Here is a 27,486-nt window from a genome sequence, read left to right on the forward strand (position 1 = left end):
AGATACTTTACTTAAGATGCTTTGATGGAGATACTCTTAGTTATTTAGGCTCAAGAGTTTATTATCTGTAATGATGTTGATTGCATGGTTTATTATATATTAGTCCCACTCAGTGACAAGATTTTGCATGGTTTATTACATTTTAGTTGCACTTAGTGACAAAATTTGAAAAACAATTAAGAGAATAGTAACAGCAATATACTAATGAAAAATTATAGATAAAATAAATAATAACTAGTTATTAGAAAAGCCACTTGACTGACAAAAATTTAAAAGAACCGTAAGTTATAAAACACGAAATATTATAATTAAAAAAGGTTAAAAACTTTAATTTTCTTTATCTATTCTAGGGGCCATATGCGTAAATATACAACGCAAAGAAGCAATCCCCTATATAATAAAACGGAAGTACACAATTTTTTTTAGACTATATAATATAGGTTATAAGATTAATTATTTGATTATTTGATAAATTATATAGGTTATATGGATGGTAACCATTAGTTAAATCTCAATTTCAGATCATACTAAAAAAGATATTTCAAAAAAATAAAATAAAATATCCACAGAATATTTAATTAACCATATATAGATAACAAAATTTCAAAAATTAATCACTCTTCCGCAGAGTGATTTTCGATTATATTAGCAACTATATATCAAAATAACAGAAATAATATTTATTATGATTGATTTGATAAATTTTAAAAAATTTAAGCTAATCATCGGAACAATCATAAGAAATCTCAAAAAAAATTTAAGTCCTCATATTTAGCATGATTTTATTGCATAATATTTTATTCACAAAAACTTTTAAAAACAATCATATAAATTATATTTTATATAAAAATTACAATAGAAATAAAATAAATTTCAATTCGTGCTCAAGGGTCATAATCTAGTTATAGCCTTATTTAAGAACCAAAACCAGACTTTGACGGTGCGGTGCCAATGACATTCCCCACGATTTTGATTTTTTTGTATCTATCTCAATTGGCTTTTCAAATCGGATAATAAAGAGGCCATTGGAGTTTAGAGAAACTAGGGTACGAGGAGAAGAATTAGAGTTCCCTCTTCTTGGGACCAAAAAAAAATATAGACGACGACGGTCAATGAAAGTTGAAATTAGGACACAAAATTCAAAACCATGTTATTTCAAGGCCATACGAAAATCTAAAGCCCAAACCTAGACATTTTATGTTCTGAAATATTTTTTTCCCCGTAATGAGCTAACATGCACTAATTAATCCACAATGCAACGACCATTAAGCCTTGAACAGAAATACATATATATCCTTACATAATGATGCCACGGGATTTGACAAAATATTTATAAGTTATTTAGTTTAGTTAGAGCTAGCATAAAATATATCACAAAACATTAAACTTAACGGTATGCTTTTTTTTTTTTTTTTTTTGTGCAGATGCAGATCCTCATACTATGGAACCGGAACTAGACTTGGAAGATAAATATAACCAGAGTTATATGTCGATACATTTTCCTCCCTGTGTCTTTCTATCTCTTTTTTTAGGAATCCATCTTTTCCAATAATGTATAAATTGACGCAAACGCATTTGCTTCCACTGGTAACTAATCTTTCAGAACATGTAACGTTAATCCTATTATTTTGGTCAATAAAAAACACCGAATGAGGAGGATCTTCCCCGAGATCAAATGATGGCAGATCAGGTCTCCACACAACAAAAAGTTTGGTCCAAGAAACAACCCTATCTTTGACACTGTTTGTGACCCATACCTCAATCTCCCCTAGATCATGTTCTTCGTATATGTGTTGGCGAAGCAAAGAAAGCTTATCTCCTCTATAAGCTGATAAGGCTACATTATCATATGGACCTTCGACGAAAGGAATTAGGCTCATATGTTTGAATCTCTCCGTGGAAAAATCGAAACTTTGGATAAATGGTGGGCCATGATATTCTGCAGCAATCCAATACATATTTCCTTTTAAGGACACACCATCACACGGTGAGATTACAATCCAATCCAAAGGAATGTCAAGAGTTTTCCAAGAATTTGACTTGAGGTCGTAGATCTCAACCGGTGGGTCATACTTATCCGTGGGGAACCGGTCGTCTTCGAAAATATTTTTATTGTAAAATCTCAAGATTTTGTAGTTATCACGAGATGCACCATCATATCCAATGCCGTAAAAATCATTAACAGCATAAGATTTCCTAGATTTGGTGACCCAACTAACTCGGTTAAAAAAAGGGTTCCAAACAGCGAGTCTTTTGGGATGACGAAAGATGCATAGCAATAACCCATCGCAATGAACAATATCAGACAGCTTACCGCTTCCTCGAAACTCCTTTGGGAGTGGTAAAGAGGAATGATCGGCGTTGGACGCGGGATTAATGATCCGAACCTTATCAGTGATTCGTATGATATGTTCTTGGACCTGCTCTAGATGCTCGTAGATGAATCTCTTATCTTTCAACAGAGCATTCCATCTTGTGCACGTCAACTTGAATCGTTTTAGATCTTTGGCTGGAACACTACCAAATATTAGTTCAAATATTTCGGGAGGTATAAATGAACTTTCTGACGAAGATGAAGCTTTATTTCGGGAGGTATTAGTTCCCATATTTCCCATATGAGAGTTCAAAAAATTATTGCTACAAGAGGTATGAGTTATGAATCTATCGGTATGGATGTTTATATAGCACGTAGGATATGTCATGTGGAGGTAATAAAATTTTAGGACCACGATTTCTTACTAAGTGGGAGTTATTGGTATGAGATTTTAATAGAGTTTTAAAGAATTTAAATTTTAGGTAGATTCTGTTGTTATTAGATTAAGATTCTGTTAAACTCTGTTAAAGTTTAGTGTTATTAGTTGGGTTGACGGGGAGACGGCCGATTTTTCCACCAGAACTATCGTATCGAGCCAGATAGAGCCCGTTCTTTACCCTTGGTCTATATGTCCCAGAAAAAAAAGTTCAAGACCAATTTCCCCTCTAATCCAAAGTTCGAAAGCTATATCTCCTCGATTCTATTCTTCTACATCAATTATTAACCCATACTCGTGGATTGGGTTCGGTTTACTATTTACTTAACCGATTAAGAGAATAATAAACCTAGATTATACCAAAGCAAACCCGATTTTGACCCGATAAACTTCGATTTTAGTATCCATTATCCTCAAAATCCCTAAAACTAAAAAACCCCAAATTGCGAAGAACCCTAGAGCGAAACCCAAAGTCAAGTTGAAATTCTTGAGGGAAAACAGCTTCAATGGCATAGTTTAATGATAAGCATAGTTGTATCCCTAATGGAGAATGTGAGATGTTTAAGGTGAATCATATAGCTAGGTTGTTTCTTGATAAGATTAGAGATAATCCTGAGTACTTCATGCCAATGAAAATGGAAGAAATCATAAAGGAACGGTGGAAGATCAGTGTCACTAGGCATCAGTGTCAAGCGGCTAGAAAGAAGGCACTTATCTGGATTGAGAAGGAGTATGATGAACAGTTTGCTAGATTAAGAGATTATGCTGCTGGGATATTAGAATCAAACAAGGATTCACATGTAGAGGTTGAATGTGTGACGACTGATGATGGAAAAGACATGTTCAATAGGTTCTATGTTTGTTTTGACAACATAAGAAGAACATGGAAAAAGACTTTTAGGCCTCTAATAGGAATGGATGGTTGCTTCCTAAAGAATAAGGTCAAGGGACAGCTTTTGGTAGCTTTAGGTAGGGATGCTAACAATGGTATTTATCCAATAGCATGGGGAGTTGTAAAAGTTGAGAACACCGACAATTGGGTTTGGTTTATGAAGCATTTGAAGACTGACCTTGGACTAAATGATGGTGACGGCTTCATCATGGTCTCTGATAGGCAAAAGGTAACTTGTATTTATCATGTTTTGTAACTGATTTTGATTGTGTCTTTTGTTTATGGTACCTTTAAATGATTATTCTTATTTTGTAGGGATTGATCAAAGCTGTTCAGCTGGAATTACCAAAGATGGAGCATCGAATGTGTGTACAACACATCTACGGGAACTTGAAGAAGCATCATGGAAATAAAACCCAGATGAAGCCACTTTTGTGGGATTTGGCTTGGTCTTACAATGAGACAGATTATAAGCGGCACTTGGAGAGGATCTTCTGTTATGATACTGGTGTATACAATGATGTCATGAGGACAAATCCAAAAAGCTGGTGCAGAGCATTCCACAAGATTGGGAGTTATTGTGAAGATGTTGATAATAACCCCACAGAGTCTTTTAATAGCTCCATTAACAAGGCAAGGGAGAAACCTTTTATTGCTATGCTAGAGACAATCAGACGACTTGCGATGGTGAGGATTGCCAAAAGGTCTGCAAAATCTCATTCTCACACAGGTATTAAAAACAATGGTTTGCAATGTTTCTGGGTTTAAAAACAATAATGATTGCGTATGCTTGCTTGTTTGCAGGGATTTGTACTCCATATGTTGCATTGTTTCTAGCTAAAGAGCATAAGTATGCATATGAGTCGAAGGTTCACTCAAGCACAAATGGAACATATAAAGTTCATCATGGTTTAGATAAACACAGAGTCTGCCTTAAAAAGATTGTTTGTTGCTGCATGAAGTGGCAGATATGTGGCATCCCATGTGAACATGCCTATGCAGTCATCATCGATAAAACACTTGTAGCTGAGAACTATGTCTGTCAATGGTTTCGGACAGCTATGTGGAGAAGAAATTACACCGAAGGCTTGGTTCCACAGAGAGGTCCAAGGTTTTGGCATTAGACAAATGCTCCTAATGTGTGTATACCAGATGATGAAGATGAAGATGATGAAGATCAAGATAAAGGTAAGAAGAAAAAGCCTGACAAAAAGAGGAAGAAGGGTGCCAATGAGTCGCCAACTAAGAAGAAACCAAAGGAGAAGAAAAGAATCATGCATTGTGGCATTTGTGGAGAAGCGAATCATAATTCTAGGTTCCACAAGAAAGAGTTTGCCAAGGTGAATGTATTTTCCTTTTCATGGTTTCAGTTTATAGAGTTTGTTTTGGTTTACTAATGTTACAATGTTTTAATTTTTTTTTGCAGCCAAGTCAAGGGGAACCAAGTCAAGGTTCACTCACTCAAGCTTAATCAAGTAGCTAAGTAGAAATAGGGTTCTAATTTTGTGGTTGCCTTAATGTATTTTCGACCGCATAGACTTGTAATTCCCTATGTCTTTTTTCTTTTGTCTCTTCTTAAAACTTGCTAGTGATGTCTTTTGGTGAATGTTTTATGAACGGCTATGATACTGATCATAATTCTGAAATTTAACTTCTCATTCTCATTACCACAATAGCAACAACAAACTAACAACAATTGTCTTCATAGCAACAACAAACTAACAACAACACTGAATCTCTTATTCAACCTAGTATCTTACTGAGACCAATCATGATCATACATAAGAAGACTATGATAAGCATCATTTTCTTATTGCTTGATTTGGCTTCATCCAAAGCATCTTCAACCTTCTCAAATATCTCTTTCTCCGTCTTCTCATAAACCATCTTTTCCAACTCAAACCTCTCTGTTCTGATCTCTTTCAGCTGCTTCTCAAGTTCAACAGTCTTTGCATTTAATGTATCTATCTCATTGACGAAAGCTTCATCAGCCCATTTGAATGTGTGTTCATCGTTTCTAAGCTGCAACAACCCAAATGTTATACACGAAATTAGAAAAACAAATAAAAAAAAAATGTTACCTTATTGGCTACTGCAAACCCACACCGATAATATCTCCGGTTCGGATTCAAATCGGACTTCGATGTCAAAGCCATGATTCCTTCCCCGCACCAACATCTCTTTGGCACAACGATAACCCTTCCTCTTGCACGGAAACTTGACTCGGTGGAATTTGTTGATACATTACTCATTGTGATACTCGAACTCGTGAAAGAAGAAGCAAATTCAAGAAGAAGAATCGATTATGCAAGAAGTGAAAATATTGATTTTAGGTTTTTTTTGGGGATTCTGGGTTTCATGATAAGCGGGTCGGGTTGGTGGAGGAATTTGGTTCAACAATTGGTTTATTTTTGGGATATATATGGTTTGGTCTTGGGTTTAGACATTATACCGCTATAATCCAGAATCGGGGAGATATAGCTTTCGAACTTTGGATTCGAGGGGAAATTGGTCTTGAACTTTTTTTTCAGGGACATATAGACCGAGGGTAAAGAACGGGCTCTATCTGGCTCGATACGATAGTTCTTGTGGGGAAATCGGCCGTCTCCCTGTTATTAGTTTGTTATCTGTAAAAAATCATTTAAAATCTTAATAAATTTGAGTGATTGGATTCAAACTTTTATAAAGTCAATAAAAGTTTTATGTTATTCTGTTAAAACAAAAGAATTTAGGATTGTTAATGGATTCAATTATTATGTTACTGGTTCATGATTTTACACATTTTCTTTACAAATTAAAGTCAAAAAAATTATCACAAAAATTCAGAGATGGTTTGGAACACTTTACAAGATTTTAAAAAACTAATCAACAAAACTATAGAATAGTCTCTAGTAATCTTTAAAAATCTTTCACTTGTTCACTTTTGATGATTTTGTTAAAGTCCTCCAAATACTTTATAAATTAGAATCCAATAATTAATTTAGATATAATCTTATTAGCATGTACGAAATAGACGTAGACCATAGAAGGATATGATCTTAATTTCATAAAATCATGCGAAAATAGAAGTGTCTGCAATAAATTAAGTTAGGGAGTTTCCGCGTTTGAGCTCATCACGACGAATTTCATTATTTTATCATCGTAATCCAAAGTTTAAAAGTGATGTTGTTTGTAGTTCTTTACGTTTGAGAAACTAACCCAAGAAAATATCTAAACTATGGAGCGCAAATTAAAAAGATGAAAACCAAAAAGACAAAAACATTATATATATTTTAACCAAAAGAAAAACAGTTTATACATATGAACTGTTTTTATTTTTAATAACTGTTAGGGTCAAAACCTCATCGCTCAATGTTCAAATTATCAGAAAAATATGGACCGTTAATGTCCTTACAACTTGGAAATATATTATCTATTGTGGCGTCAACTCCAGATACAACGAAGGATCTCTTAAAAATGTTTGACGAAGATTGTTGTTCGCGACCATATATGACTTATCCTGCAAGGGTTTCATATAATTTAACAGATCTTGGGTTCTCTCCGTATAGCAAATACGAAAGATGACGGTTGCTGGAATTTACACAGCAAAAACGGTAAAATCATTTCGAAACATAAGAGAAGAAGAAGTTGGATTTGGCATTAATTTTGAAGGGAGCAAACTTGAGAATACTTTTGAAGAAGTTATTCATGGAACAATGGAGGTGCTGGGGAGTTTTGCAGCATCAGATTACTTCCTGGTTATTGGTAGAACCATCGATAGGATCACGAGGTTACATAGCAAATGTGAGAAGGTTTTTAGGGCTACATATGCATTTTCGATTAATCTATACAACATCACATAGAAGATGGTGGTAGTAATGATGATGTCATTGACTTGCTGCTAAAGGTGGAAAAGGGAGAGTTTGAGTTTACTCGAAGCCACACCAAAGCAATTCTGATAGTAAGTAATAGGAAACCTCTCAATTTTGTAACTTCATTCTTCTATTAAGTAATTATCTATTTTTGGGATAATTACAGGACATTTTTCTTGGTGGCGTAGACACTACTGGCCACACAATAACATGGGTGATGACACATTTGATTACCAACCCAAGAGTTATGAAGAAAGCACAAGCAGAGGTGAGAGAAGTGATCACAAACAAAGATGATATCACAGAAGAAGATATAGAACGACTTGTGTATCTGAAAATGGTGATTACAGAAACATTAAGGATAAACCCACCCGTGGCACTTATAGCTCAAAGAGAGGCTTTAAAAGATATAAAGATTGGAGGTTATGACATTCCAAAGAAAGCATGGATCCATGTTAACGTATGGGCTCTTCATAAGAATCCAAATGTTTGGAAAGATCCAGAACCTTTCATCCCTGAGAGGTTTATGGATTTCCAAGTTGACTATAAAGGTCTAACCTTTGAGTTGTTGCTGTTTGGTAGTGGAGAGAATATGCCCAGGTATAGGACTGGGTATGGCCTTGGTACATTTGATTCTAATCAACCTTCTTTACCGGTTTGATTGGAAGCTTCCCAAAGGAATGGAGGCAAAAGATGTTGATCTTGAAGAATCATATGGACTTGTCTGTCCTAAGAAGGTTCCACTTGAGGTTGTCCCCGTCCTTACCCAATGGACTTAATTCTATATTTTCATAGTCAAAATGTAACACTTTGATTTGGAAGGGATATATATATATATATATCTATATATAATAGCAAATCCTTTTTTAAGGGTCTGCTAAATCTAACGGTTTAGATAAAAAGAAAATTGATGTTACAGTTGAAATAGTTTTTTCTTCTCACCCCTTTGCAGCCAAGGATTGCGTCCACACGTTCACATTTGCTTCGTTCAAGCGTCACACTCCTTCGCTGTCTCATATATTGTGAACTGCTTCATTCAAGCATAACACTTCTTCGTTCTCTCATATATAGAGCTTCCTAATTAACAAACCCTGTTTTCTTCTTTTAACAAACTTCATTTTGCATTTACCTGTCCAGTGATTGCTTTATTGTTCCGGCTATCATAGTTGTGATTTCTCCTTTGATTCCGTAGAGATACCACCGTCAGTTACGATATTCCAAGAGTTCTTTAGTCTCCAGGTAATTTGTCACTTTCAATCTCATGGTTCTCCTCTTTGAGTTTTACTGTTGGTCGATAATTGAGTTTCCAGAGTCGCAACGTTTTTAAGTCGTGACTTTTTTGGTTTGTGTCGTTTCATCCAAGAGTCATAAGTCAAAGAGACACAACTCATTATAAGTACAAAGAGACACAACTCATTATGATGTAGTAGTGTTTGTTTGTTTTCTATATACCTCAATGTTGTAGTTGATGTAAATAACAAGTTCCAGTCAATTAGAGTTTATTTCTCATTTCTGTTTTCTCTAAAAGAGAAGAGACAAACGTCTCTTACTCTGTTACAAATTTCAGGTGAATCCTTGATGTGACGACCTCTCAATTTTCTTATTTTTTCGATTTTGTGGGAAAAGCTCAATGATTTAGAGAAAATAGTTTACTTTATAAAATAAAAATAGTTATAATTTTTTTCTTTGTTCTTTGTCAAATTTTTCGTTTTACATTTGACTAAATCGTTTACAATAGAATTATGATTACTTTCATTTGAAATATTGAGCCAAATTACATGTCTGCCTTGCAATCTTATCAAGCATTTAGCAAATCTATGATTGATTGCCCACTAAACCCATAAATCTAAAAAAATAATAAGTAGGAGCGTGTGTGACAATAGGATAAAGTGTCTTAGGATGTATAAACGAAGAACATAAGATTCCTACAATGCGGTGATTGGGTGCCTCGATTTTACATAATTGGCCACCAAAATACATAAACTGACGGAATGCCGTGGTGAAACACCCTAATATTGTATTATGTAAAGGCTGATTATTATATATCACGGTGGAAAATTATGTTCCCCATTTACATAAGAGTGGGTTTTAACCCGATAGATACCCGGGACCCGTGAAAAATTAGAAACCCAAAGATCTGATTTTTTGGTTAAAATTTTATGGGTTTAAAACTGTTCGAGTACCCGAATTGAAGAATCTCATTCGAGTTTATTTTATTGGGTTATGGGTACCCACGAGACTATAAGAAAAAAAAAATCACATGTGATAAAAATCTAAAACTAACCCTAAAATCGATTCTCTCTCTCAGCCACCATAAGTCTCTCTCAGCCACCATAAGTCTCTCTCAGCCACCGTAAGAAAGCTTCTTCTTCTGGGTTATATTTTTGTGTCTCCACTGGTAAGAAAGCTTCTTCTTCTTCTAGATTATAGTTCTGACAACCTGGTTCTGACAACACAAAAACAAATTTGGAAAATTGTTTGAATGATCCAAGGCTAGATTTGAAGTCTTTCACTGACATGGAGGTTTTGAGCTATTGGAAAGGCAGTGGGCAACGCTATGGTGATAGCTTCTCTAGCTTGTGATGTGCTCAGTATTCCAATCACCACAGTAGCAGCAGAGTCATCGTTTAGCATTGAAGGTCGGGTATTGAATCCTTACAAGAACCGTCTCCTTCCAAGAAATGTTCAAGCCTTATTATGTACAAGAAACTGGTTAAGTGGTTATGCTGAGTTAGAAGGTAAGAATCCATATTTTTTTAATTCATAATTAACTTCCCTTGCTTGGTTGATTTATATTTTTTAATTACATGTGACATTGAAGACAATTTTGATGATGAAGTTGAAGATACTACATCCGTGGCTGTAGCTCATGAGTATGAGACCAAGGTAAATAAAATAAAATTAAGATTGTTACTTAAGAATAAAGATGTAATTATGACATTATGACAGAAATTCCATTGTTTTGTTGTTGTTTAGATTCTGATCAGGTTTTGGAAGAACTAGAGGAGGAAGAGGAGGAAGAATGAGAAAAAATTTGTTGTTATTTTTTGTGACTTTGTTTTTGATATTTTTCTATGCTTTTGACTATTCTTATCTATGCTTTTGGTTTTATCTATGTTAACAAAAATCTTAAATATATTTGGTATACTTTATCTATATGATAGAAGATTATAAATTTTTGAAAATTGTTACAGATATAATAAAATGCACAAAATACATAAGATAATCACATTTGGTACCAAAAAGCTAAAGACACAAAAATATATAATGTAAAATGCAAAATATATTACATAAGACAAAAAATTTGGGTACTCACGGGTTTACCCACAAGACTAAAAACCCGTTCGGGTTTACCCACCAGACTTAAAACCCGTTCGGATTTTTTGAATTTGGTTTCTTTCTGGGTGGGTTTTTTTCTGGGTTTGGGCTGGGCTGAGTTTTTTTACCCACCACAACATCCCTAAATGGGGATATCCAAACACCGTATTGTAGGCATATTTTAAACGAAATATTTATTTTAATTTTATAAGTTGAAATTTTATGCATTTCAAAATAATGTCTAAACATTATTTTAAATCCAAAATTACATCTTATTTTGTGAGATTATTATTATTTTTTTACTTATAGTTTTAAATCATTTTTACATTTGAAAACCCTACATTCTAGCAATTTAGAAAATTGATTAAATATAATCCAATTTTTTTTCTAAAACTAAAATCTATGTCAATAGCTCATATGTTCAAACTTTCAAACTAAGAATCTAATAAATTCATTGGTCTAGATCCGTCCACGCGTTCGCGTATACGATTAGGTGCTATAAGCGTTTATCCACCATTTAAAAAAATGTGATACAAATCTCCAAAATCTAACATTTTATTTTACTTTTTAATTTGTTTCCTAAAACTAAAATTGATGTGAGTCATATTTGCAAACTAAGAATTAATCAAATTATCGGTCTAGATCCGTACACGCATACTGAGAATCTAATAAGTATCATCGGTCTAAATCCATCCACGCCTCCGCGTATACGATTTGGTGGTAAGGTCTTGTCCACCATAAAAAAAGAAGTGAGAGGTCTATCTTCAGATCTCCAAAATCTGTGAAGAGATTAGTGTTTCAGAGTAAACAACAACAAAAAGAGTGAGCAAAGCTGAAAACAGCCATGATCCGGCTTGGGTCGAAAGAGAGGAGGATTCCTGTAGAAATAAAAGAGGAGATTCTCATGAAATTGAAGGGCAAATGCATCTCCAAGTTCATCAGCGTTTCTAAATCCTGGTCATCGATAGTCTGTAGCAAACGTTTCACCAACTTGTACCTGAATCGATCTATGGCTCGACCACGCATCCTTTTCTCATTGACCGTCCGTGGAGACAATGAGATGCAGCTCTTCTACTCTTGCTCTCAGGAGGATCCATCTTCTGATCATCAAACGGTCAGTTGTCACCCTCTGAATCACGATGACTGGTTTGAATCTTATCCACCTGTCCGCGGCTTGCTGTGCTGTCTGAATGATAATAATAGAGTGATGATTGGGAATCCTACTACTTGTCAATTTATTACTTTGCCGAGAGTCCAAACTGTGAGGAAAGACATAAACTACTTCTTTGGATATGATCCTGTTAATGGTGAATACAAAGTGTTGTGCATGACGGTGCCATGTCATAGTACATCAAGCGTTCTTGTGTCGCAGGAGCATCAAGTTTTCACTCTAGGAGCTAGGAGAAAGGAATGGAGAAAGATCGAATGTAAGCATCCCCATTTTGCTAATCCTAGAACTCAATGGCTATGCAGCAATGGGGTTGTGTATTATATAGCTTGGATAGGCAAAGTTCCTTCTCTGATGTGCTTTGATGTTGGTTCTGAAAAGTTTAGTGTCATTAAGTTACCCAGTGACGGGTATGTCCAATATCTGTCGCACTACGGCGAAAAGATAGCTGCGGCGAATGTGTTAGTCACTGGTACACTTGACTTGTGGGTTCTTGAAGATGCCAGCAAACCACATTGGTCACCAGTTTCAATCGTGATTCCTTCTTGGACAGATTCATATGGTGAATTTGATTTTTTCATTTTAAGGGGTAGACTTGGCACTGGCGAGCTTGTATTTGCACCGGCCTTTGTCACAGACCCGTTCTATATACTATGTTACGATCTCAAGGAAAACAAAGCTAGAAAAATCCAGATCGAAGGAATTGGGACTCACCTAACGCATATACATGTCTATCTGGATCATGTTGAGAGTCCTATGTTTCTGGAACTGTAAGGCAACAAACTACTTCTTTGGTGTTGTTGTCTGCTGAACTAATCTCTCTCTTTCTCTTTCTTTTTTTTCTTTCAAGTTTTTGAATTAAGTTATCGGATATTGTTTGTTTAAGACTAATCCATATTGGAATATGATCAACAATGGTTCTGTATGCTTTTGAATTTATGCATTTGCAATTTTATGACTTGTTTAAAATAATTTATGATTTTGTGTGGAGCTTATACTGCTTTGGTTTTTTAATTTGATTTATTTTGCGAGAATGATGAGTTTAGTGTTGTTGGCTAGATGTTTTTTTATCACCCATCTTATAAGGGGGAGGTATTGGTTTAAGATTTAGAAAGAATTTTAATGACTTTAAAAGTTAGGTAAAATATGTTGTTATTCAATCAAGACTTTTAAAAACTCTTTAAAAATTTGGTGTTATTGGTTGTGGATTTGTAAAAAGTTATCTAAAATCTTGATAAATCTAGTGTTATTGGATTAAGAGTTTTATAAAGTCATTAAAAGTTTTATGTTATTCAAGTAAAACAAAAGAATCTTGGATTGTTAATGAATTCAAATTTTATGTTATTGGTTTAGGATTTTATATCATTTCCTTCATAACAAAAGTCATGAAAACTCTTTCATCAAATAAAAAGATTTTACAAGATTAGAAAAAACAAATCATCAAGATTTTAAAAAACTTCCTAAACAATCTCTTAGAATCCTTCATTTTTAACTTTCAATTTTCTATGATTTTAACAATCAGCAAGAACATAAAGTCATTAAAATTCTTTCTAAATCCTAAACCAATTCCTCCCCCTAAATCTTTTGCGTAAGAGTAAAATTACCTCAATAATTACTTTGAATCTTTTTTAATTATGTTTGACTAAATCATCACACACGTTCGTGCTCGGAGATTTTAACCTATTGTTTGAAATCAATTCTACATTTGAAAATCTACATTTTGGGAATTGTGGAAAGTTAATGAAATAAAATCTTTGAGACTTTTTATTTGTTTCCTAAAACTAAAATTTCTGTCACTATAGCTCATATATTCAAACTTTTAAACTAAGGATCTAAATCTGGTCTTATCAATTGAGGTCATTTCTACGTTTGAAAATCTATATTTTAGCAATTAAAAACTTAAATCATTGAATCTAATTTTTGAGATTTTTTTGTTCCTTAAAAATAAAATTTCTATTAGTCATATTTTAAAATTTTCCGCTACAAAAAAACATGCCATTTGCGACTCCAATAATCATCCCTCAATGGTCGCAAATAAGGGTTTTGCGACTCTTTCCCGACCACTTAAGATGGTCGCTAAAAAACAGTCGCAAAATTTGTTGGTCGCAACAAGGTCGCTTATTTGCAACGGATTTCAGACTCTATAATATAGTCGTCTATTAGCGACGTATATTTGACGGGTCGTGGTAGTTGCACATTTTCGACTAAATTGCAACAATAAAGTTTATTTGGAGACATTTTTGTGTTTGTATAAAAAAGTCCTATGCTTATGACAGTTTTGAGACTAATTTAAGAGTCTAGGTTTAGCAACAATTTTAGTAATTTGGATTAGTCACGAAGTGGTCACATTTTAAAATTGGTTTGGTCACAAAATAGTCACATTTTGTGAATTGGTTTGGTCACATATTAGTCACGGTGTAGCAATCCTAAATCTAATTAATTTCGGATTTTGAAATGATATTAATCAAAAGGAATGATGATTTAAAGTACTAGTCTGGTGTGGTGACTGGTGTGGTGCAACCTTCGGTGGGTTGTGCAGTGGTTGCAGGCGCGGTAGCTGGATGTGTGGCTGCAGGTGTGGATGATTCAGGAGCAGAAACCATAAAAGCTTCGAACTTGGGATTTGTTTCTTTCATGAAGAGGAAAAGCTTCTTCATCTAAGCTTGAGACTCTCGGTGTTCATGATCAATTCGTGCATTCTCAGCCTAGTGTTCAGAAATCTTTGCGCCAAAGTTGATCTTGAAGCTCCACAAGAGTTGATGGAGAAGCGCTAGCGTAACTCTCTATCCTTTTTATTTTCTTTAGAGTCTCCACAAGTGATCCAAGTCCAAATGGGTTGCCTTTGTTATCTGTTTGAGTACACTACACCAAAAGAAAAACATTCAGTAATCATCACAGACTAAACAGAGACGTAGATGAGTAGTATCACCCCCTCCTCAGGCTTGACAATTATCAGATGGCTGGTCAAATATTCCTTAAGCCTTCGAAAGACGACCTCGCAGTCTTCGTCCCAGTGCAATTCCTTGTTCCCTCGTAGAAGTTGGTAGAAGGGAAGACATTTGTCTGTGGACTGAGCGATGAGCCGATTTAACGCGGCAATCTGACCGGTCAGGCGTTGTACTTCCTATTTGTTAGTCGGGGACGGGAGTCCGAGCACCGCCTCGATTTGCTTTGTTTTCGCCTCTATCCCCCGTTCGGTCAAAATGTATCCCAAGAACTCGCCCGAGGTTACGCCAAATGTTCATTTTGTCGGATTTAAATTCATATGAAAGCGGTCTAAAATGTCAAAAGATTCTGCGAGGTGTTGGACATGTTGCTCAGCGTTTAATGATTTGACCAACATATCGTCGATGTAGACTTTTATCGTCCGGCCGAGCAGGTCGGCAAACATCATGTTTACCAGCCGTTGGTAAGTCTCCCAAGCGTTCATTAATCCAAACGACATGACTGTATAACAATAAATCCCTTTGTCTGTTATGAATGCAGTTTTCTCCCGATTTGACGGGCTCATCGAGATTCGATTGTATCAGGAGAAAGCGTCCATGAACGACAGCAATTGGTTTCCAGCTATAGCCTCCACAAGGCGATCTATATGGGGTAAGGGAAAACAATCTTTGGGACAAGCTTTGTTGAGATCGGTGAAGTCCACGCAGAAATGTTTACCTTAATGCATGTGTTTGGATTAATCACCAAGCACTGATCTAGAGAACGGGAGCGCTAACCGTGTTATCCTAGTTCTCTGAACTAATGTTATACCTAAACTTCAGGTCGTAACCTGCGTAAGTTGAGTTGCGAGTTTGGTGAACGTATTCGTTTTACTTGCTGGTTGACATGCATCGTTGCCTGCACAGATTGAGTAACATAGTCTGGAGACTTTAGACTTTTTCATGTGATCTATAAGTTGTTAGTTCATTCGTGTTTTCTAGTTGAGAACCTAGACCGAATTGATTAGTTACTTACATTAGATCTTAACACTTGATTTGCTTAGAACCATGAAAATCTGAGATGATTCCCAAACGTCCAACACTTTAGTCTTATAGTTTTAACCGCTTTTATTTATGTTTTTTTTTGTATTAGATTTTAGGAAAATCAAAACTCCAACTCTTCTTTTCGTCTTGGCCATAGTTCTTTCTCTTTTAATTCTACTAGATGAATACCCGCGCTATGCAAGGGCTTATGACTTACTTTTTTTTAAAACAATTGTGCTACTAATTTCTTCTTTTCATTTATCTTTGGTTTTTTTTTTAATTGTGGAAATCTTGAAAAATATATTTTTGACATTGTTTTTTTTAATACTTTACATAGGTTCTCTCATTTTGTAGATAAATGCATGAACAACTTTGTTTTGAGAGATTTAAACATTCTATAATTCTTGTCTAAAATTTCTAGAAACTTATTTCAAATGAAAGCTTGATCTAAGGATGCATATTTTGTAACAAAGAGTTTTTTGGTTGAATAAATTTTATATTCATTCAAAAGAAGCTTAAGTATTTAGATATCTTCGCTTCTCAATTATATACTATGAAACACTAAACCTTATGTCGATACATTCATGGTTTACGCCAAGAGGAAGAAGTGACTCTTTCATTCACTCCCGTTGATTTTTTATTTTTTGGTGATACATCTACTTTCTTGGGACATGTTCTAAGCTTCTCTAAATTTCTTATGTGAATATTGAAACTGTTTTTGGAATATATATAAAAAAAAGACATAAAAGATATTTTATATTCCTTTTAGTTTAGATTTTTTTTAATGATGATAGATTAGACAGGTGACACTCTCTCCACTAATAATGTATTACTCAAATAGAGAGAGTTAGCCAACTTTTATAGTATAGATTATAAACCTTTACAGTTAGCATCATGTAGAATTTACTACAACCGTGCAAGCGGTTCTGTATTTTATATTAGATTTTCTCTACTTACGTGGGAGAGAAATCAGTTTTCTCTACTTAATTAAGTGCAGTTCGAGTTTTCTTTAAATCAATTATTTTTAGCATTGTTTGAGTTTTTTCTTGTACTTTAGTTTTTTCAACGTTTTAGATTAAGAAAAAACTTTGAAAATATAAATTCATCTTCTTTCTTGAGAACTCCCTACTCTTTGATCCTAAATAGATTCAAGTTTGTTTTCAATGGGAAGAGGATCTCAACAACATTTTGTTATTTAGGATTGCTGCAACATCCATCAGTGTATTTTGTTATTTAGAGTCTGCTTGTTAGTGGTTTTGCTTTAACCCGAGTACCGAACATGATTGACATAGTGCTGAAAATACTACAGCCTCAGAAGAAATCTTTTAGCATATATATGATGAAGCATCGCGTAAGATAAAATTTACTCTCTGGGATATCGTACGTAGAATATTTATTGGAGATTTATTTACCCTAACTAATTTACTTTTGAATGCGTTTTGCATTACTCGTGCTCATGATTTGTATTGAACAGCCATCCACAACAATTTCTTCGCCTATAAACCTACAATAAATTCTAAACTATTAGGATGTGTATGTACTATTTTTTTTTTGGTTTTTTTCCGTTTGATGCCTTGGATATAAAACCTTACCAGTGAAAAAACCTTATCAGTAAGTTTTTCAAACTGCCATAACAAAGATAAAGTTAAAAGTCTTAAATATGTTACCGGATAAATGAAAGATGATTTTATTGAATCAAGATCATTTTTTTTTTTTGAATAAAATGTGAAACTGTCTGTATTCAAAAGGGAAAATAACTTTTTAAATTTCTTTTGGCAGCTAACTGAGTATTGCTTTTAAATGCTGAAAAAACTTTAGGACTTTTTAATGCTGGAAAAAAAACTTTAGGACGAGACAAAGTTTAGAGGTTGAGTCGTTAGACACGAGTTGCAAGCCAAGCTTGTAGGCCTTTCTCAAAGACCATTCTTCTCAAGAATCCTATATAGGAGAAGATTGAACTTCTTAATCTTATTCATCTCAGAGCTTCGTATAAATTATAATCAAAAGTCTATCTGTTTTTTATATTGGTCGTATATATACGGTATACCCATTATTTTTACCTATAATATTAAATATTTCATGAAAATGATTGTTTTGTTGCAGGATGATTTTAAAGCTCAAATGAGGAGACTACGTCTAGAGCTATAAAAAACTATGGATATGTTTATAAAACCGTAAAAACTACAAATCGGTTCTACATAATTGAGAACCATCTCTGAGGATTTTACCTTGACAATATGCATTTGGCAGATCAAAGGCTTTTACATCTCCTCGGATAATGAGTTTAGTAATCATTGTGCTACCATCTTAATTAAGACCCTACAGGAATAAGCTGATTCTTCCACCTACGAAACAAAAATTAAAACAACATTTCTACTCTACACCCGACCGGTTAAATCTTAGTTTCGTTAATGAATAATGCCTAAAAACAATTAAAAAAAGAGACATTGAGAACAGATAAGAGCAAAGCTCTCAAAAGAGGATTCTGTAGTGAGTGTTAGTTAGACAGTTAAGATACTCTAAGGATCTTGGATATATGTGAGTGTTAGTGAGTGTTAGTTAGACAGTGAGGGTATCCTTGAACAGTCTCTTAGCCAGCCTTTCTCAGTTTTCCTATGTCTCAAAGCTAAAACGTTTTTAGAAGAACCGTCGACCTTCTTAGCAGTTTTAGTTTTTCCTCTCCTCATCTTCTAATAAAATACATCCTTCATCGATCTCACTGTAATCATTCCCTGTGGCTTATTGTTTGGATATCCCATGAGGGTGAATCATCAATGCGTACAATACCTTAGCGATATATATTTATCTAGATTTCAATGTCATATTGCGTGGCTGCCGAAGACTTTGGTGGGGAATGGCTTCTGTTTGGCCTAGGAGTCTTCATGAAACAAACATTTTATTAGTCTAGTATGCAGAATGCATAAGATAGAGAAGATGAAACTGAAAAGAGCCAATTGAGTGAATTCTGAGAGTCTGACCATCTTCTTCCAGAGGTGTAGGTAACAGAGAAAACGTTAATATATCCCGGTATTACAATAATGATCTTCCTCAATTCTGATCTTTATTATTAGAGCAGTTATACCATCTTCTAAAACGTAAGAGAAGCCCAAAAGTGTAGGATTTTTTGTTGTGCTTACAGGTAGCACATTCTCACATACTGATGTTGCACTCAAATGTAGAGAGTTGAGCAACTTTCATAGTATAAATTTGTATTAGCTATTATTCTTAGTGGCATCGATCTTAAAAACTATATTGATTAACTGTATACTTTCGGTCGTTGTGTGGTCTTTTCAATTAAAAGATTTTAAAGTGAAGTTTCACATACATCAGCATGGGAAGGCTATCAAGATATGTGAGAGAAATAATTCGTAACATGTTTATGGTATGAAGATTGGTCGCCACTCAAATCACTAACAGGTTGTTCATCTGTTATCCCATTCGCTCTTTTTCCCATGTAATCTCTCTCTCTCTCACCCTCTCTCTCTCTCGTTTATGTTTTAATGCGACTTGTGTTTGCAATTTGGGTGGACCTTTTTGTGAATTTTGAAACCGTAAGCAAATTATGTCAGATGAAAGTTTATGAGAATCGACGAATTGTTAAAATACACTTGTGTGAACCTTTATATCAGTTTGTCTGTTTATGAGAATCGACGAATTGTTAAAAAAATTCTGGCATTGCGAGACACCTCAGCATTTTAGTGCATTATGGAATTGACATCTCATTTTAAGTCAATCTAAACATACGATTATACATAGTATCAGACTTGATTAACCACTAATAAATTAATATATGTTAATATCAGATTTAGTATAGGAAAAAGTCAAGATACTATTTAAGATTTCACTTGTTTAAATGCAACGGTTGCGATTTCACGCGGTATTAAGTATTATAAATGACTGATTTAACCGTTAAAAATGAATGTATTTGTAGAAGATTTATGACTGATTAACTAGCGGACACGACAACGATTAAATAAAAAAATTACTAAAATATTTTTTTTAAATATTAAAATACCAATAACTACATTTTGTGAAAAATATAAGAAAACTAAATATGATTCAAAATGAAAAACTATAAATTAAATACTAAATAATCATAAAATAGTTATTCTAAATTTAAATGAGACACAAATATAGTTTAGTTAGAGCATAAAATATATCATAAACCAGAGATTTGAGTTGCGCTTCCTACAAATGTAGTGATTAGGCTAATGGGCCGGTTTCTTGTGGCTCAAAAGTCAACAATATATATATATATATATATATATATATATATATTTATATATATATATCATCAACCATTAATCTTAACAGTATGTTTTTTTATTTTTTTTGGGGCAGATCGTCAGACTATGGGACCGGAACTAGACTTGGAAGATACATATAACCAGAGTTATACGTCCATACCTTTTCCTCCATATGTCTTTCTATCTCTTTTTTTTGGAATCCATCTTTTCCAATAATGTATAAGTTGACGCAAACGCATTTGCTTCCACTGGTAACTAATATTTCAGAACATGTAACGTTAATCCTATTATTTTGGTCAATAAAAAACACCGAATGAGGAGGATCTTCCCCGAGATCAAATGATGGCAGATCAGGTCTCCACACAACAAAAAGTTTGGTCCAAGAAACAACCCTATCTTTGACACTGTATCAGTAAGTTTTTCAAACTGCCATAACAAAGATAAAGTTAAAAGTCTTTAATATGTTACCGGATAAATGAAAGATGATTTTATTGAATCAAGATCATTTTTTTTTTCGAATAAAATGTGAAACTGTCTGTATTCAAAAGGGAAAGTAACTTTTTACATTTCTTTTGGCAGCTAATAACTGAGTATTGCTTTTAAATGCTGAAAAAACTTTAGGACTTTTTAATGCTGGAAAAAAAACTTTAGGACGAGACAAAGTTTAGAGGTTGAGTCGTTAGACACGAGTTGCAAGCCAAGCTTGTAGGCCTTTCTCAAAGACCATTCTTCTCATTTTAAGTCAATCTAAACATACGATTATACATAGTATCAGACTTGATTAACCACTAATAATTTAATATATGTTAATATCAGATTTAGTATAGGAAAAAGTCAAGATACTATTTAAGATTTCACTTGTTTAAATGCAACGGTTGCGATTTCACGCGATATTAAGTATTATAAATGACTAATTTAACGGTTAAAAATGAATGTTTTTGTAGAAGATTTATGACTGATTAACTAGCGGACATGACAACGCTTAAATAAAAAAAATTACTAAAATAATTTTTTAAAATATTAAAATACCAATAACTACATTTTGTGAAAAATATAAGAAAACTAAATATGATTCAAAATGAAAAACTATAAATTAAATACTAAATAATCATAAAATAGTTATTCTAAATTTAAATGAGACACAAATATAGTTTAGTTAGAGCATAAAATATATCATAAACCAGATATTTAAGTTCCGTTTCCTACGAATGTAGTGATTAGGCTAATGGGCCGGTCTCTTGTGGCTCAAAAGTCGACAATATATATATTTATATATATATATCATAAACCATTAATCTTAACAGTATGTTTTTTATTTTTTTGGGGCAGATCCTCAGACTACGGGACCGGAACTAGACTTGGAAGATACATATAACCAGAGTTATACGTCTATACCTTTTCCTCCATATGTCTTTCTATCTCTTTTTTTTTGGAATCCATCTTTTCCAATAATGTATAAGTTGACGCAAACGCATTTGCTTCCACTGGTAACTAATATTTCAGAACATGTAACGTTAATCCTATTATTTTGGTCAATAAAAAACACCGAATGAGGAGGATCTTCCCCGAGATCAAATGATGGCAGATCAGGTCTCCACACAACAAAAAGTTTGGTCCAAGAAACAACCCTATCTTTGACACTGTTTGTGACCCATACCTCAATCTCCCCTAGATCATGTTCTTCGTATATGTGTTGGCGAAGCAAAGAAAGCTTATCTCCTCTATAAGCTGATAAGGCTACATTATCATATGGACCTTCGACGAAAGGAATTAGGCTCATATGTTTGAATCTCTCCGTGGAAAAATCGAAACTTTGGATAAATGGTGGGCCATGATATTCTGCAGCAATCCAATACATATTTCCTTTTAAGGACACACCATCACACGGTGAGATTACAATCCAATCCAAAGGAATGTCAAGAGTTTTCCAAGAATAGATCTCAACCGGTGGGTCATACTTACTTGTGCAGGACCGGTCGTCTTCGAAAATATCTTCATTGTAAAATCTCAAGATTTTGTAGTTATCACGAGATGCACCATCATATCCAATGCCGTAATAATCATTAAATGCATAAGATGCACTCTGTTTGGTGACCCATCTAACTCGGTTAAAGCAAGGGTTCCAAACAGCGAGTCTTTTGGGACCACGAAAGATGCATAGCAATAACCCATCACAATGAACAATATTAGACAGCTTACCTCTTCCTTGAAACTCATTTGGGAGTGGTCTAGAGGAATGATCGGCGTTGGACGCGGGATTAATGATTCGTATAATTTTAAAAAGTAAGATTTTATATCTAAGTATCCAAATTATTCTTTTAATAACTCTCTTTGGAAGATTTTGTCAAGATTTTAAATTATGATTCTCCTATCATCTTCCATTAATTTCATTTACAAATTGTTTTGAATTATCATATATACATATGATAAATAAATATGTAGACTTTTTTCTGTATATGGTGTGATTTGAATTTTAAAAAACAAAGATTTATTACTCAATCTATGAAGTAAAAATGTGTATTTTAATGTTACATATCGGCAGGTTGGTAAAACAAAATTTATGTAGTTGATAAATTAATAAATTTTATTTGCTCACAATTAGAATATAAAAGTTAATTGCCTTTAAATATTTCACAAAATAATGATGAAAATACAACAAACATCCTCTTTGTCCCAAAATTCTCCATGTTCAAGATTTCACGTTAAGAGAATTTGAAGGCGGATTATCTTACCCGGTCGTCTAGATCTTTAGTTTCTGCATCCTCTTTTGTAAATTCTTTTCCTCCACCTTGGGTTACCAACTTTGGGGTATCTTTTTAATTAATGTTTGGTTGAAAAGAAAAAATACAACAAGAAATATAAAATGTTAATATACATCAAAAAAATTATAATACTATAATACCATAAAATAATTAGTATTTTTTTAAAAATATATATAGATTTACTAAACAATTACAATATTAAAAGTAAATATTGTCTCAAACAAAATAACTTTTTAAAATAAATATAATAATAATTTTTAATATTATCTTATAATTTTTGGAGAAAATATTGATTTGTGTTTTATAGCACGGGATATCTCCTAGTAATGTTATTAAAATGTACGAACGAGATGTGGACAAATAATAGAATATATGATCTTAGTTTCACAAAATAATAAGAAATTAGAGGTTTCTGCGTTTGAGCTCATCACGACAAATTTATTCTTTTTTGATCATCGTAATCCAAATTTAAACGTGATTTTCTTCTTGGTCACAAAAAAAAAAAAAAAAAAATCCAACAACGTACGTAATGTTTTTTTTTTGGCTAATGTGAATATTTCTTACCTGTGCGATCTTACCAGGACGGTATGCTTACAGAGAGGGGTATAGCTTTTTTGGATTTGACCCGATTAACAAGCAATACAAGGTATTATACATTGCTTCTCCATCTGAGCCTGGTCTTTATAGAATTGTTACTTTTGGAGCTGGAGATATGAGGTGGAGAAAGATAAAAATTTCCTTAGGACGACTTAGCTGAGAAAGATGATATACCCTTTGATTATGTGATGGGGTGTGCATCGATGGGGCTTTGTATTACTTAGCTGAGAGAGATGATATACCCTTTGATAATAATGTTTGTGTCCACACAAACGAATAATGCCAAAACTCTCAAGATAAGGTAATGTTTAGATTTCTGAAATAAAAATGTGATGCTTTTGAATTTCGTTTAACATAAGCATTTTACAGTCATAATGATATGATATGAAAATTAATCTTACCTATTCCCAACTGAAAAAGTAGAAAGTACGAGAAAATTTTGGTTTTAAAAAATAAGAAAAATTTACCTTCCCATTAGAGAAAAATTCTCAATTAAACAAAGCTGAAAGCAGTGTTTTTTAATAAATTATTTAAATATGAGACGATCTATGTTTATATAGAAGTGAGTATTTTCAAAATTTAGAATTAATAATTAACTGTATATTTTCCTTAATCTTTTTTTCTATATTTTTTTTGTAGAATTAATAACTTAAAATTAAAAATAAGTAAATAATATTATAATTTTGAATTTTATGAAATATATATATAATCTGCTTATAATTATTTTAAAAAATTGTATTATTTTTGATAAATTCTGTAAATTTTGATAATTATCTTTTTACATTATTAATATTTTTAAAAACAAAATATTTTATTTTTGTTGTAATCAAAATCTTCTTATTAAATATTAACTTTTACACATGTTAAAATCTAAGATTATAACTTGACACATGTCAAAATCTTGTTAATGACTAACTTTCAAAACCCAACTTTATATAATAAGATTGTTCATATGTTTTTAATTTTCATTTGACAAATTAAATTTAAATTATTACACATAATGAAAAACTTGTAGTTATTGTCTCTTCTTTGAAATAGTTTGTACATAGACTCTCTAAAAACAGAGCTTTTTCCGAGTCTTTTTTATCAGTCGATCACAAAAATCAATCTCAAGGATGTGGTGGCATGGAAGTCTTTCAAGCTAAGTTTATTTGATCAAGAATAATGTTTGTGTCCACACAAACGAATAATGCCAAAACTCTCAAGATAAGGTGATGTTTAGGTTTCCGAAATAAAAATCTGATACTTTTGAATTTCGTTTAACAGAAGCATTTTACAGTCATAATGTGGTGGGTTTGAGTTGCATATTTATCGTTCGTGGACAGAAGAAGTTGACGTGTGGGAAAAAATTGCGTATTTGATTCTTGTAGTATAAACTCTATTACACATTTTTAAAATTCAAGATATGTGTGGTCACTATCTAAAAGTAAATTCGTATAAAAATCATGTACCTTTTTGGATGCGGATAAAACTATAATTATAGTATTTTCTATCTCTCCCTCTATCCATCTCTTCGGCACAAAGCATAAGACTTAATTAAAGGTAATCCTACCGATCTCGGCGTCTCTCTATCTATGATTGTTTTTATTTACTTATTCGAATGATGCATGTACTTTTGATCGTGTAAAGAAATTTAGGAATCTTCATTAAAACAGAGTGATGATGCTTTCGTGGTTAAGTTTATGGGGTTCTATATTTTTCATCTATGGGGGGTCATTTATTACAAAAACTTCAAGACTAAAGCTTCTTCTTCTTCTTTTTTTTTTTTTGGCAAACAAGACTAGAGTTTTTTCTTGTTGTTGTTGCTGTTGTTAATTGTCTTTAAAATCCAATTTCCTCTAAGCAAACTTTAAACATACTTCTCTTTTTTGTTTGTGTTATATGATCCACTCATCATGCTATTTATATTTCTTTTAAGATAATCAAATAAATTAAGCTATTCATTTTTGTGTAGGCAGCAAAATGAGTTTGTGGTACTGGTATAGCTTTGTTGCATTCGTCTTCCTTTCATTCATATTCATTGTAAAGAACAAGAGAACGAGCAAGAAGAATCTACCTCCTGGACCACGAAGACTTCCTATAATTGGCAACTTGCACCAATTGGGATCAAAACCTCATCGTTCCATGTTCAAATTATCCGAAAAATATGGGCCTCTAATGTCTCTCAAGTTTGGAAGCGTGTCTACTGTTGTGGCATCTACACCAGAGACAGTGAAGGAAGTCTTAAAAACATTTGACGTAGAATGTTGTTCGCGACCTTATATGACTTATCCTGCAAGACTTACATACAATTTAAAAGATCTCGGATTTTCTCCATATAGTAAATACTGGAGGGAAGTAAGAAAGATGACAGTTGTTGAACTCTACACAGCAAAAAGGGTAAAATCGTTTCAACATATAAGAGAAGAAGAAGTTGCTTCCTTCGTTGATTTCATCAAACAGTCGGCTTGATTGGGGAAACCGGTTAACTTGAACAAGAAGTTTATGAAACTATCAGGAAGTATTATTTGTAGAATTGGATTTGGTTTCATTCTTAAAGGAAGCAAATTTGAAAATACGTATGAGGAAGTCATTTAAGGAACCATGGAGGTGGTGGGGAGTTTTGCAGCAGCAGATTACTTTCCGATTACTGGTAAAATCATCGATAGGATAACAGGGTTACATAGTAGATGTGAGAAGATTTTTAAGGCAATGGACACATTTTTTTATCAATCTATAAATCGTCACATAGAAGATGAGAGTATTACTAATGATATCATTGACTTGCTCCTCAAGATGGAAAGAGGAGAGACTGGACTTGGGGACATTCACCTTACTCGAAACCACACCAAAGGAATACTTCTGGTAAGTAATGTGAATTTCTCATTCTATACCTTTACGCTTCACATGTAGCATTAAGTTTTAAAATCTTGGTGACTTTGATTATTACAGAACATTCTCAACGCTGGAATAGATTCTTCTGCACAAACTATGACATGGGTAATGACACATTTAATTGCAAACCCAAGAGTTTTGAAGAAAGTGCAAACCGAGGTGAGAGACGTGATAAAAAACAAAGACGATATTGTATAAGAAGATATAGAACGACTTGAGTATCTAAAAATGGTGATTAAAGAAACGTTTAGGCTAACACCGCTTGTTCCACTTCTAATTCCAAGAGAGGCTTCAAAAGATTTAACGATCGGAGGTTATGACATTCCAGAAAAAACATGGATCCATGTCAACATATGGGCTGTTCATAGGAATCCAAATGTTTGGAAAGATCCAGAAGCTTTCATCCCAGAGAGGTTTTTGGACAGCCCGATGGACTATAGAGGTTTAAACTTTGAGTTGTTGCCGTTTGGTAGCGGAAGGAGAATGTGCCCTAACATTGGCATGGGTATGGCTTTGGTTCACTTGACTCTTATCAATCTTCTTTACCGTTTTGATTGGAAACTTCCCGAAGGAATGGAGGCAGAAGATGTTGATCTTGAAGAATCATATGGACTTGTTTGTCCTAAGAAAGTTCCACTTGAGCTTATCCCTGTTCTTACCCAATGGACTTATTTTTTTTTATCTTTTTATAGTAAAAATGTAAAGTTTTGGAAGTATCTTATAGTATTGTCTTAAAGAAAATTGTTTGATGATTGGCCAATAAGATTTTTTTTCCATAAAGTATCATTAAAAATATTGATATTTAATGAGAGCGGTAATTAACCACAATTTTGTTTTTATAAGGATCGCCAAACTAGTCTCTAATTTTGTATAATAAATTAACTATACATAGTGAAACAAAGAAAACCTGCAAAATAACCTAATTAACCTAAATATTATGTGGAGATTTTTTTTTTTTTTGGAATATCGTTTTTAAGAAAATTTGAAATCAAAATTTAAGTAATTGTTACAACTCATATAACATATAACCTATCAAATAATCAAATAATTAATCTTATA

General features: G+C 33.3%; 2 protein-coding genes, 2 long non-coding RNA genes and 4 pseudogenes across 7 annotated transcripts; 5 read left to right on the forward strand and 3 right to left on the reverse strand.

Moving 5' to 3' along the window:
- Window positions 1-1,439: 1,439 nt before the first annotated feature.
- LOC104709367 (F-box/WD-40 repeat-containing protein 1 pseudogene) lies at window positions 1,440-2,606 on the reverse strand (annotated as a pseudogene).
- Window positions 1,590-5,290, forward strand: LOC104709368 (uncharacterized). 2 transcript variants are annotated; one of them, XM_087463616.1, is made up of 4 exons: window positions 1,590-3,871; window positions 3,958-4,346; window positions 4,447-4,982; window positions 5,069-5,290. In XM_087463616.1, exons 1-3 carry the CDS (start codon window positions 3,308-3,310, stop codon window positions 4,481-4,483), a joined length of 990 nt encoding a protein of 329 aa, XP_087319742.1. In that variant the 5' UTR covers window positions 1,590-3,307; the 3' UTR covers window positions 4,484-4,982; window positions 5,069-5,290. The 2 variants fall into 2 exon arrangements, with proteins under 2 accessions (XP_087319742.1, XP_010424296.2); XM_010425994.2 differs by having other exon boundaries at window positions 1,668-3,871; window positions 3,958-4,372.
- Window positions 5,291-5,302: 12 nt separating this feature from the next.
- LOC104709369 (uncharacterized protein At4g04775-like) lies at window positions 5,303-5,894 on the reverse strand. Its single transcript, XM_010425995.2, has 2 exons — window positions 5,724-5,894; window positions 5,303-5,664 (listed from the first exon to the last, which is right to left on the reverse strand). Exons 1-2 carry the CDS (start codon window positions 5,892-5,894, stop codon window positions 5,386-5,388), a joined length of 450 nt encoding a protein of 149 aa, XP_010424297.1. The 3' UTR covers window positions 5,303-5,385.
- A 965-nt stretch (window positions 5,895-6,859) lies between these two features.
- Window positions 6,860-8,272, forward strand: LOC104709370 (cytochrome P450 71B13 pseudogene; annotated as a pseudogene).
- Window positions 8,273-9,754: 1,482 nt separating this feature from the next.
- LOC147939826 (uncharacterized) lies at window positions 9,755-10,496 on the forward strand. The gene is made up of 3 exons (XR_015563799.1): window positions 9,755-9,891; window positions 9,986-10,231; window positions 10,315-10,496. It is a non-coding gene; the product is annotated as an uncharacterized LOC147939826 (long non-coding RNA).
- A 932-nt stretch (window positions 10,497-11,428) lies between these two features.
- LOC104706831 (putative F-box protein At3g10790 pseudogene) lies at window positions 11,429-12,951 on the forward strand (annotated as a pseudogene). The gene has a single exon (XR_015563347.1). The product of XR_015563347.1 is annotated as a putative F-box protein At3g10790 pseudogene (transcript).
- An 8,738-nt stretch (window positions 12,952-21,689) lies between these two features.
- Window positions 21,690-24,073, reverse strand: LOC104706833 (uncharacterized). The gene is made up of 4 exons (XR_754497.3): window positions 24,021-24,073; window positions 23,521-23,869; window positions 22,157-23,006; window positions 21,690-22,033 (listed from the first exon to the last, which is right to left on the reverse strand). It is a non-coding gene; the product is annotated as an uncharacterized LOC104706833 (long non-coding RNA).
- A 949-nt stretch (window positions 24,074-25,022) lies between these two features.
- On the forward strand, window positions 25,023-27,207 carry LOC104706832 (cytochrome P450 71B11-like; annotated as a pseudogene). Its single transcript, XR_015564776.1, has 3 exons — window positions 25,023-25,095; window positions 25,508-26,397; window positions 26,485-27,207. The product of XR_015564776.1 is annotated as a cytochrome P450 71B11-like (transcript).
- The last annotated feature ends 279 nt before the right edge of the window (window positions 27,208-27,486 follow it).

This window comes from Camelina sativa, chromosome 8, assembly GCF_030686135.1.
Source record: "Camelina sativa cultivar CO46 ecotype springtype chromosome 8, ASM3068613v1".
NCBI classification, from domain to species: Eukaryota; Viridiplantae; Streptophyta; class Magnoliopsida; order Brassicales; family Brassicaceae; genus Camelina; species Camelina sativa.

Bases quoted from the DNA above. Each gene is read 5' to 3' on its own strand.
- LOC104709368 (XM_010425994.2), top strand. From the start codon at position 3,308: ATGTTTAAGGTGAATCATATAGCTAGGTTGTTTCTTGATAAGATTAGA. The intron at 3,872-3,957 runs GTAACTTGTATT...CTTATTTTGTAG, and splicing joins TGGTCTCTGATAGGCAAAAG to GGATTGATCAAAGCTGTTCA. The intron at 4,373-4,446 runs GTATTAAAAACA...GCTTGTTTGCAG, and splicing joins AAAATCTCATTCTCACACAG to GGATTTGTACTCCATATGTT.
- LOC104709369 (XM_010425995.2), bottom strand. From the start codon at position 5,894: ATGAGTAATGTATCAACAAATTCCACCGAGTCAAGTTTCCGTGCAAGA. The intron at 5,665-5,723 runs GTAACATTTTTT...GGGTTGTTGCAG, and splicing joins GGTTTGCAGTAGCCAATAAG to CTTAGAAACGATGAACACAC.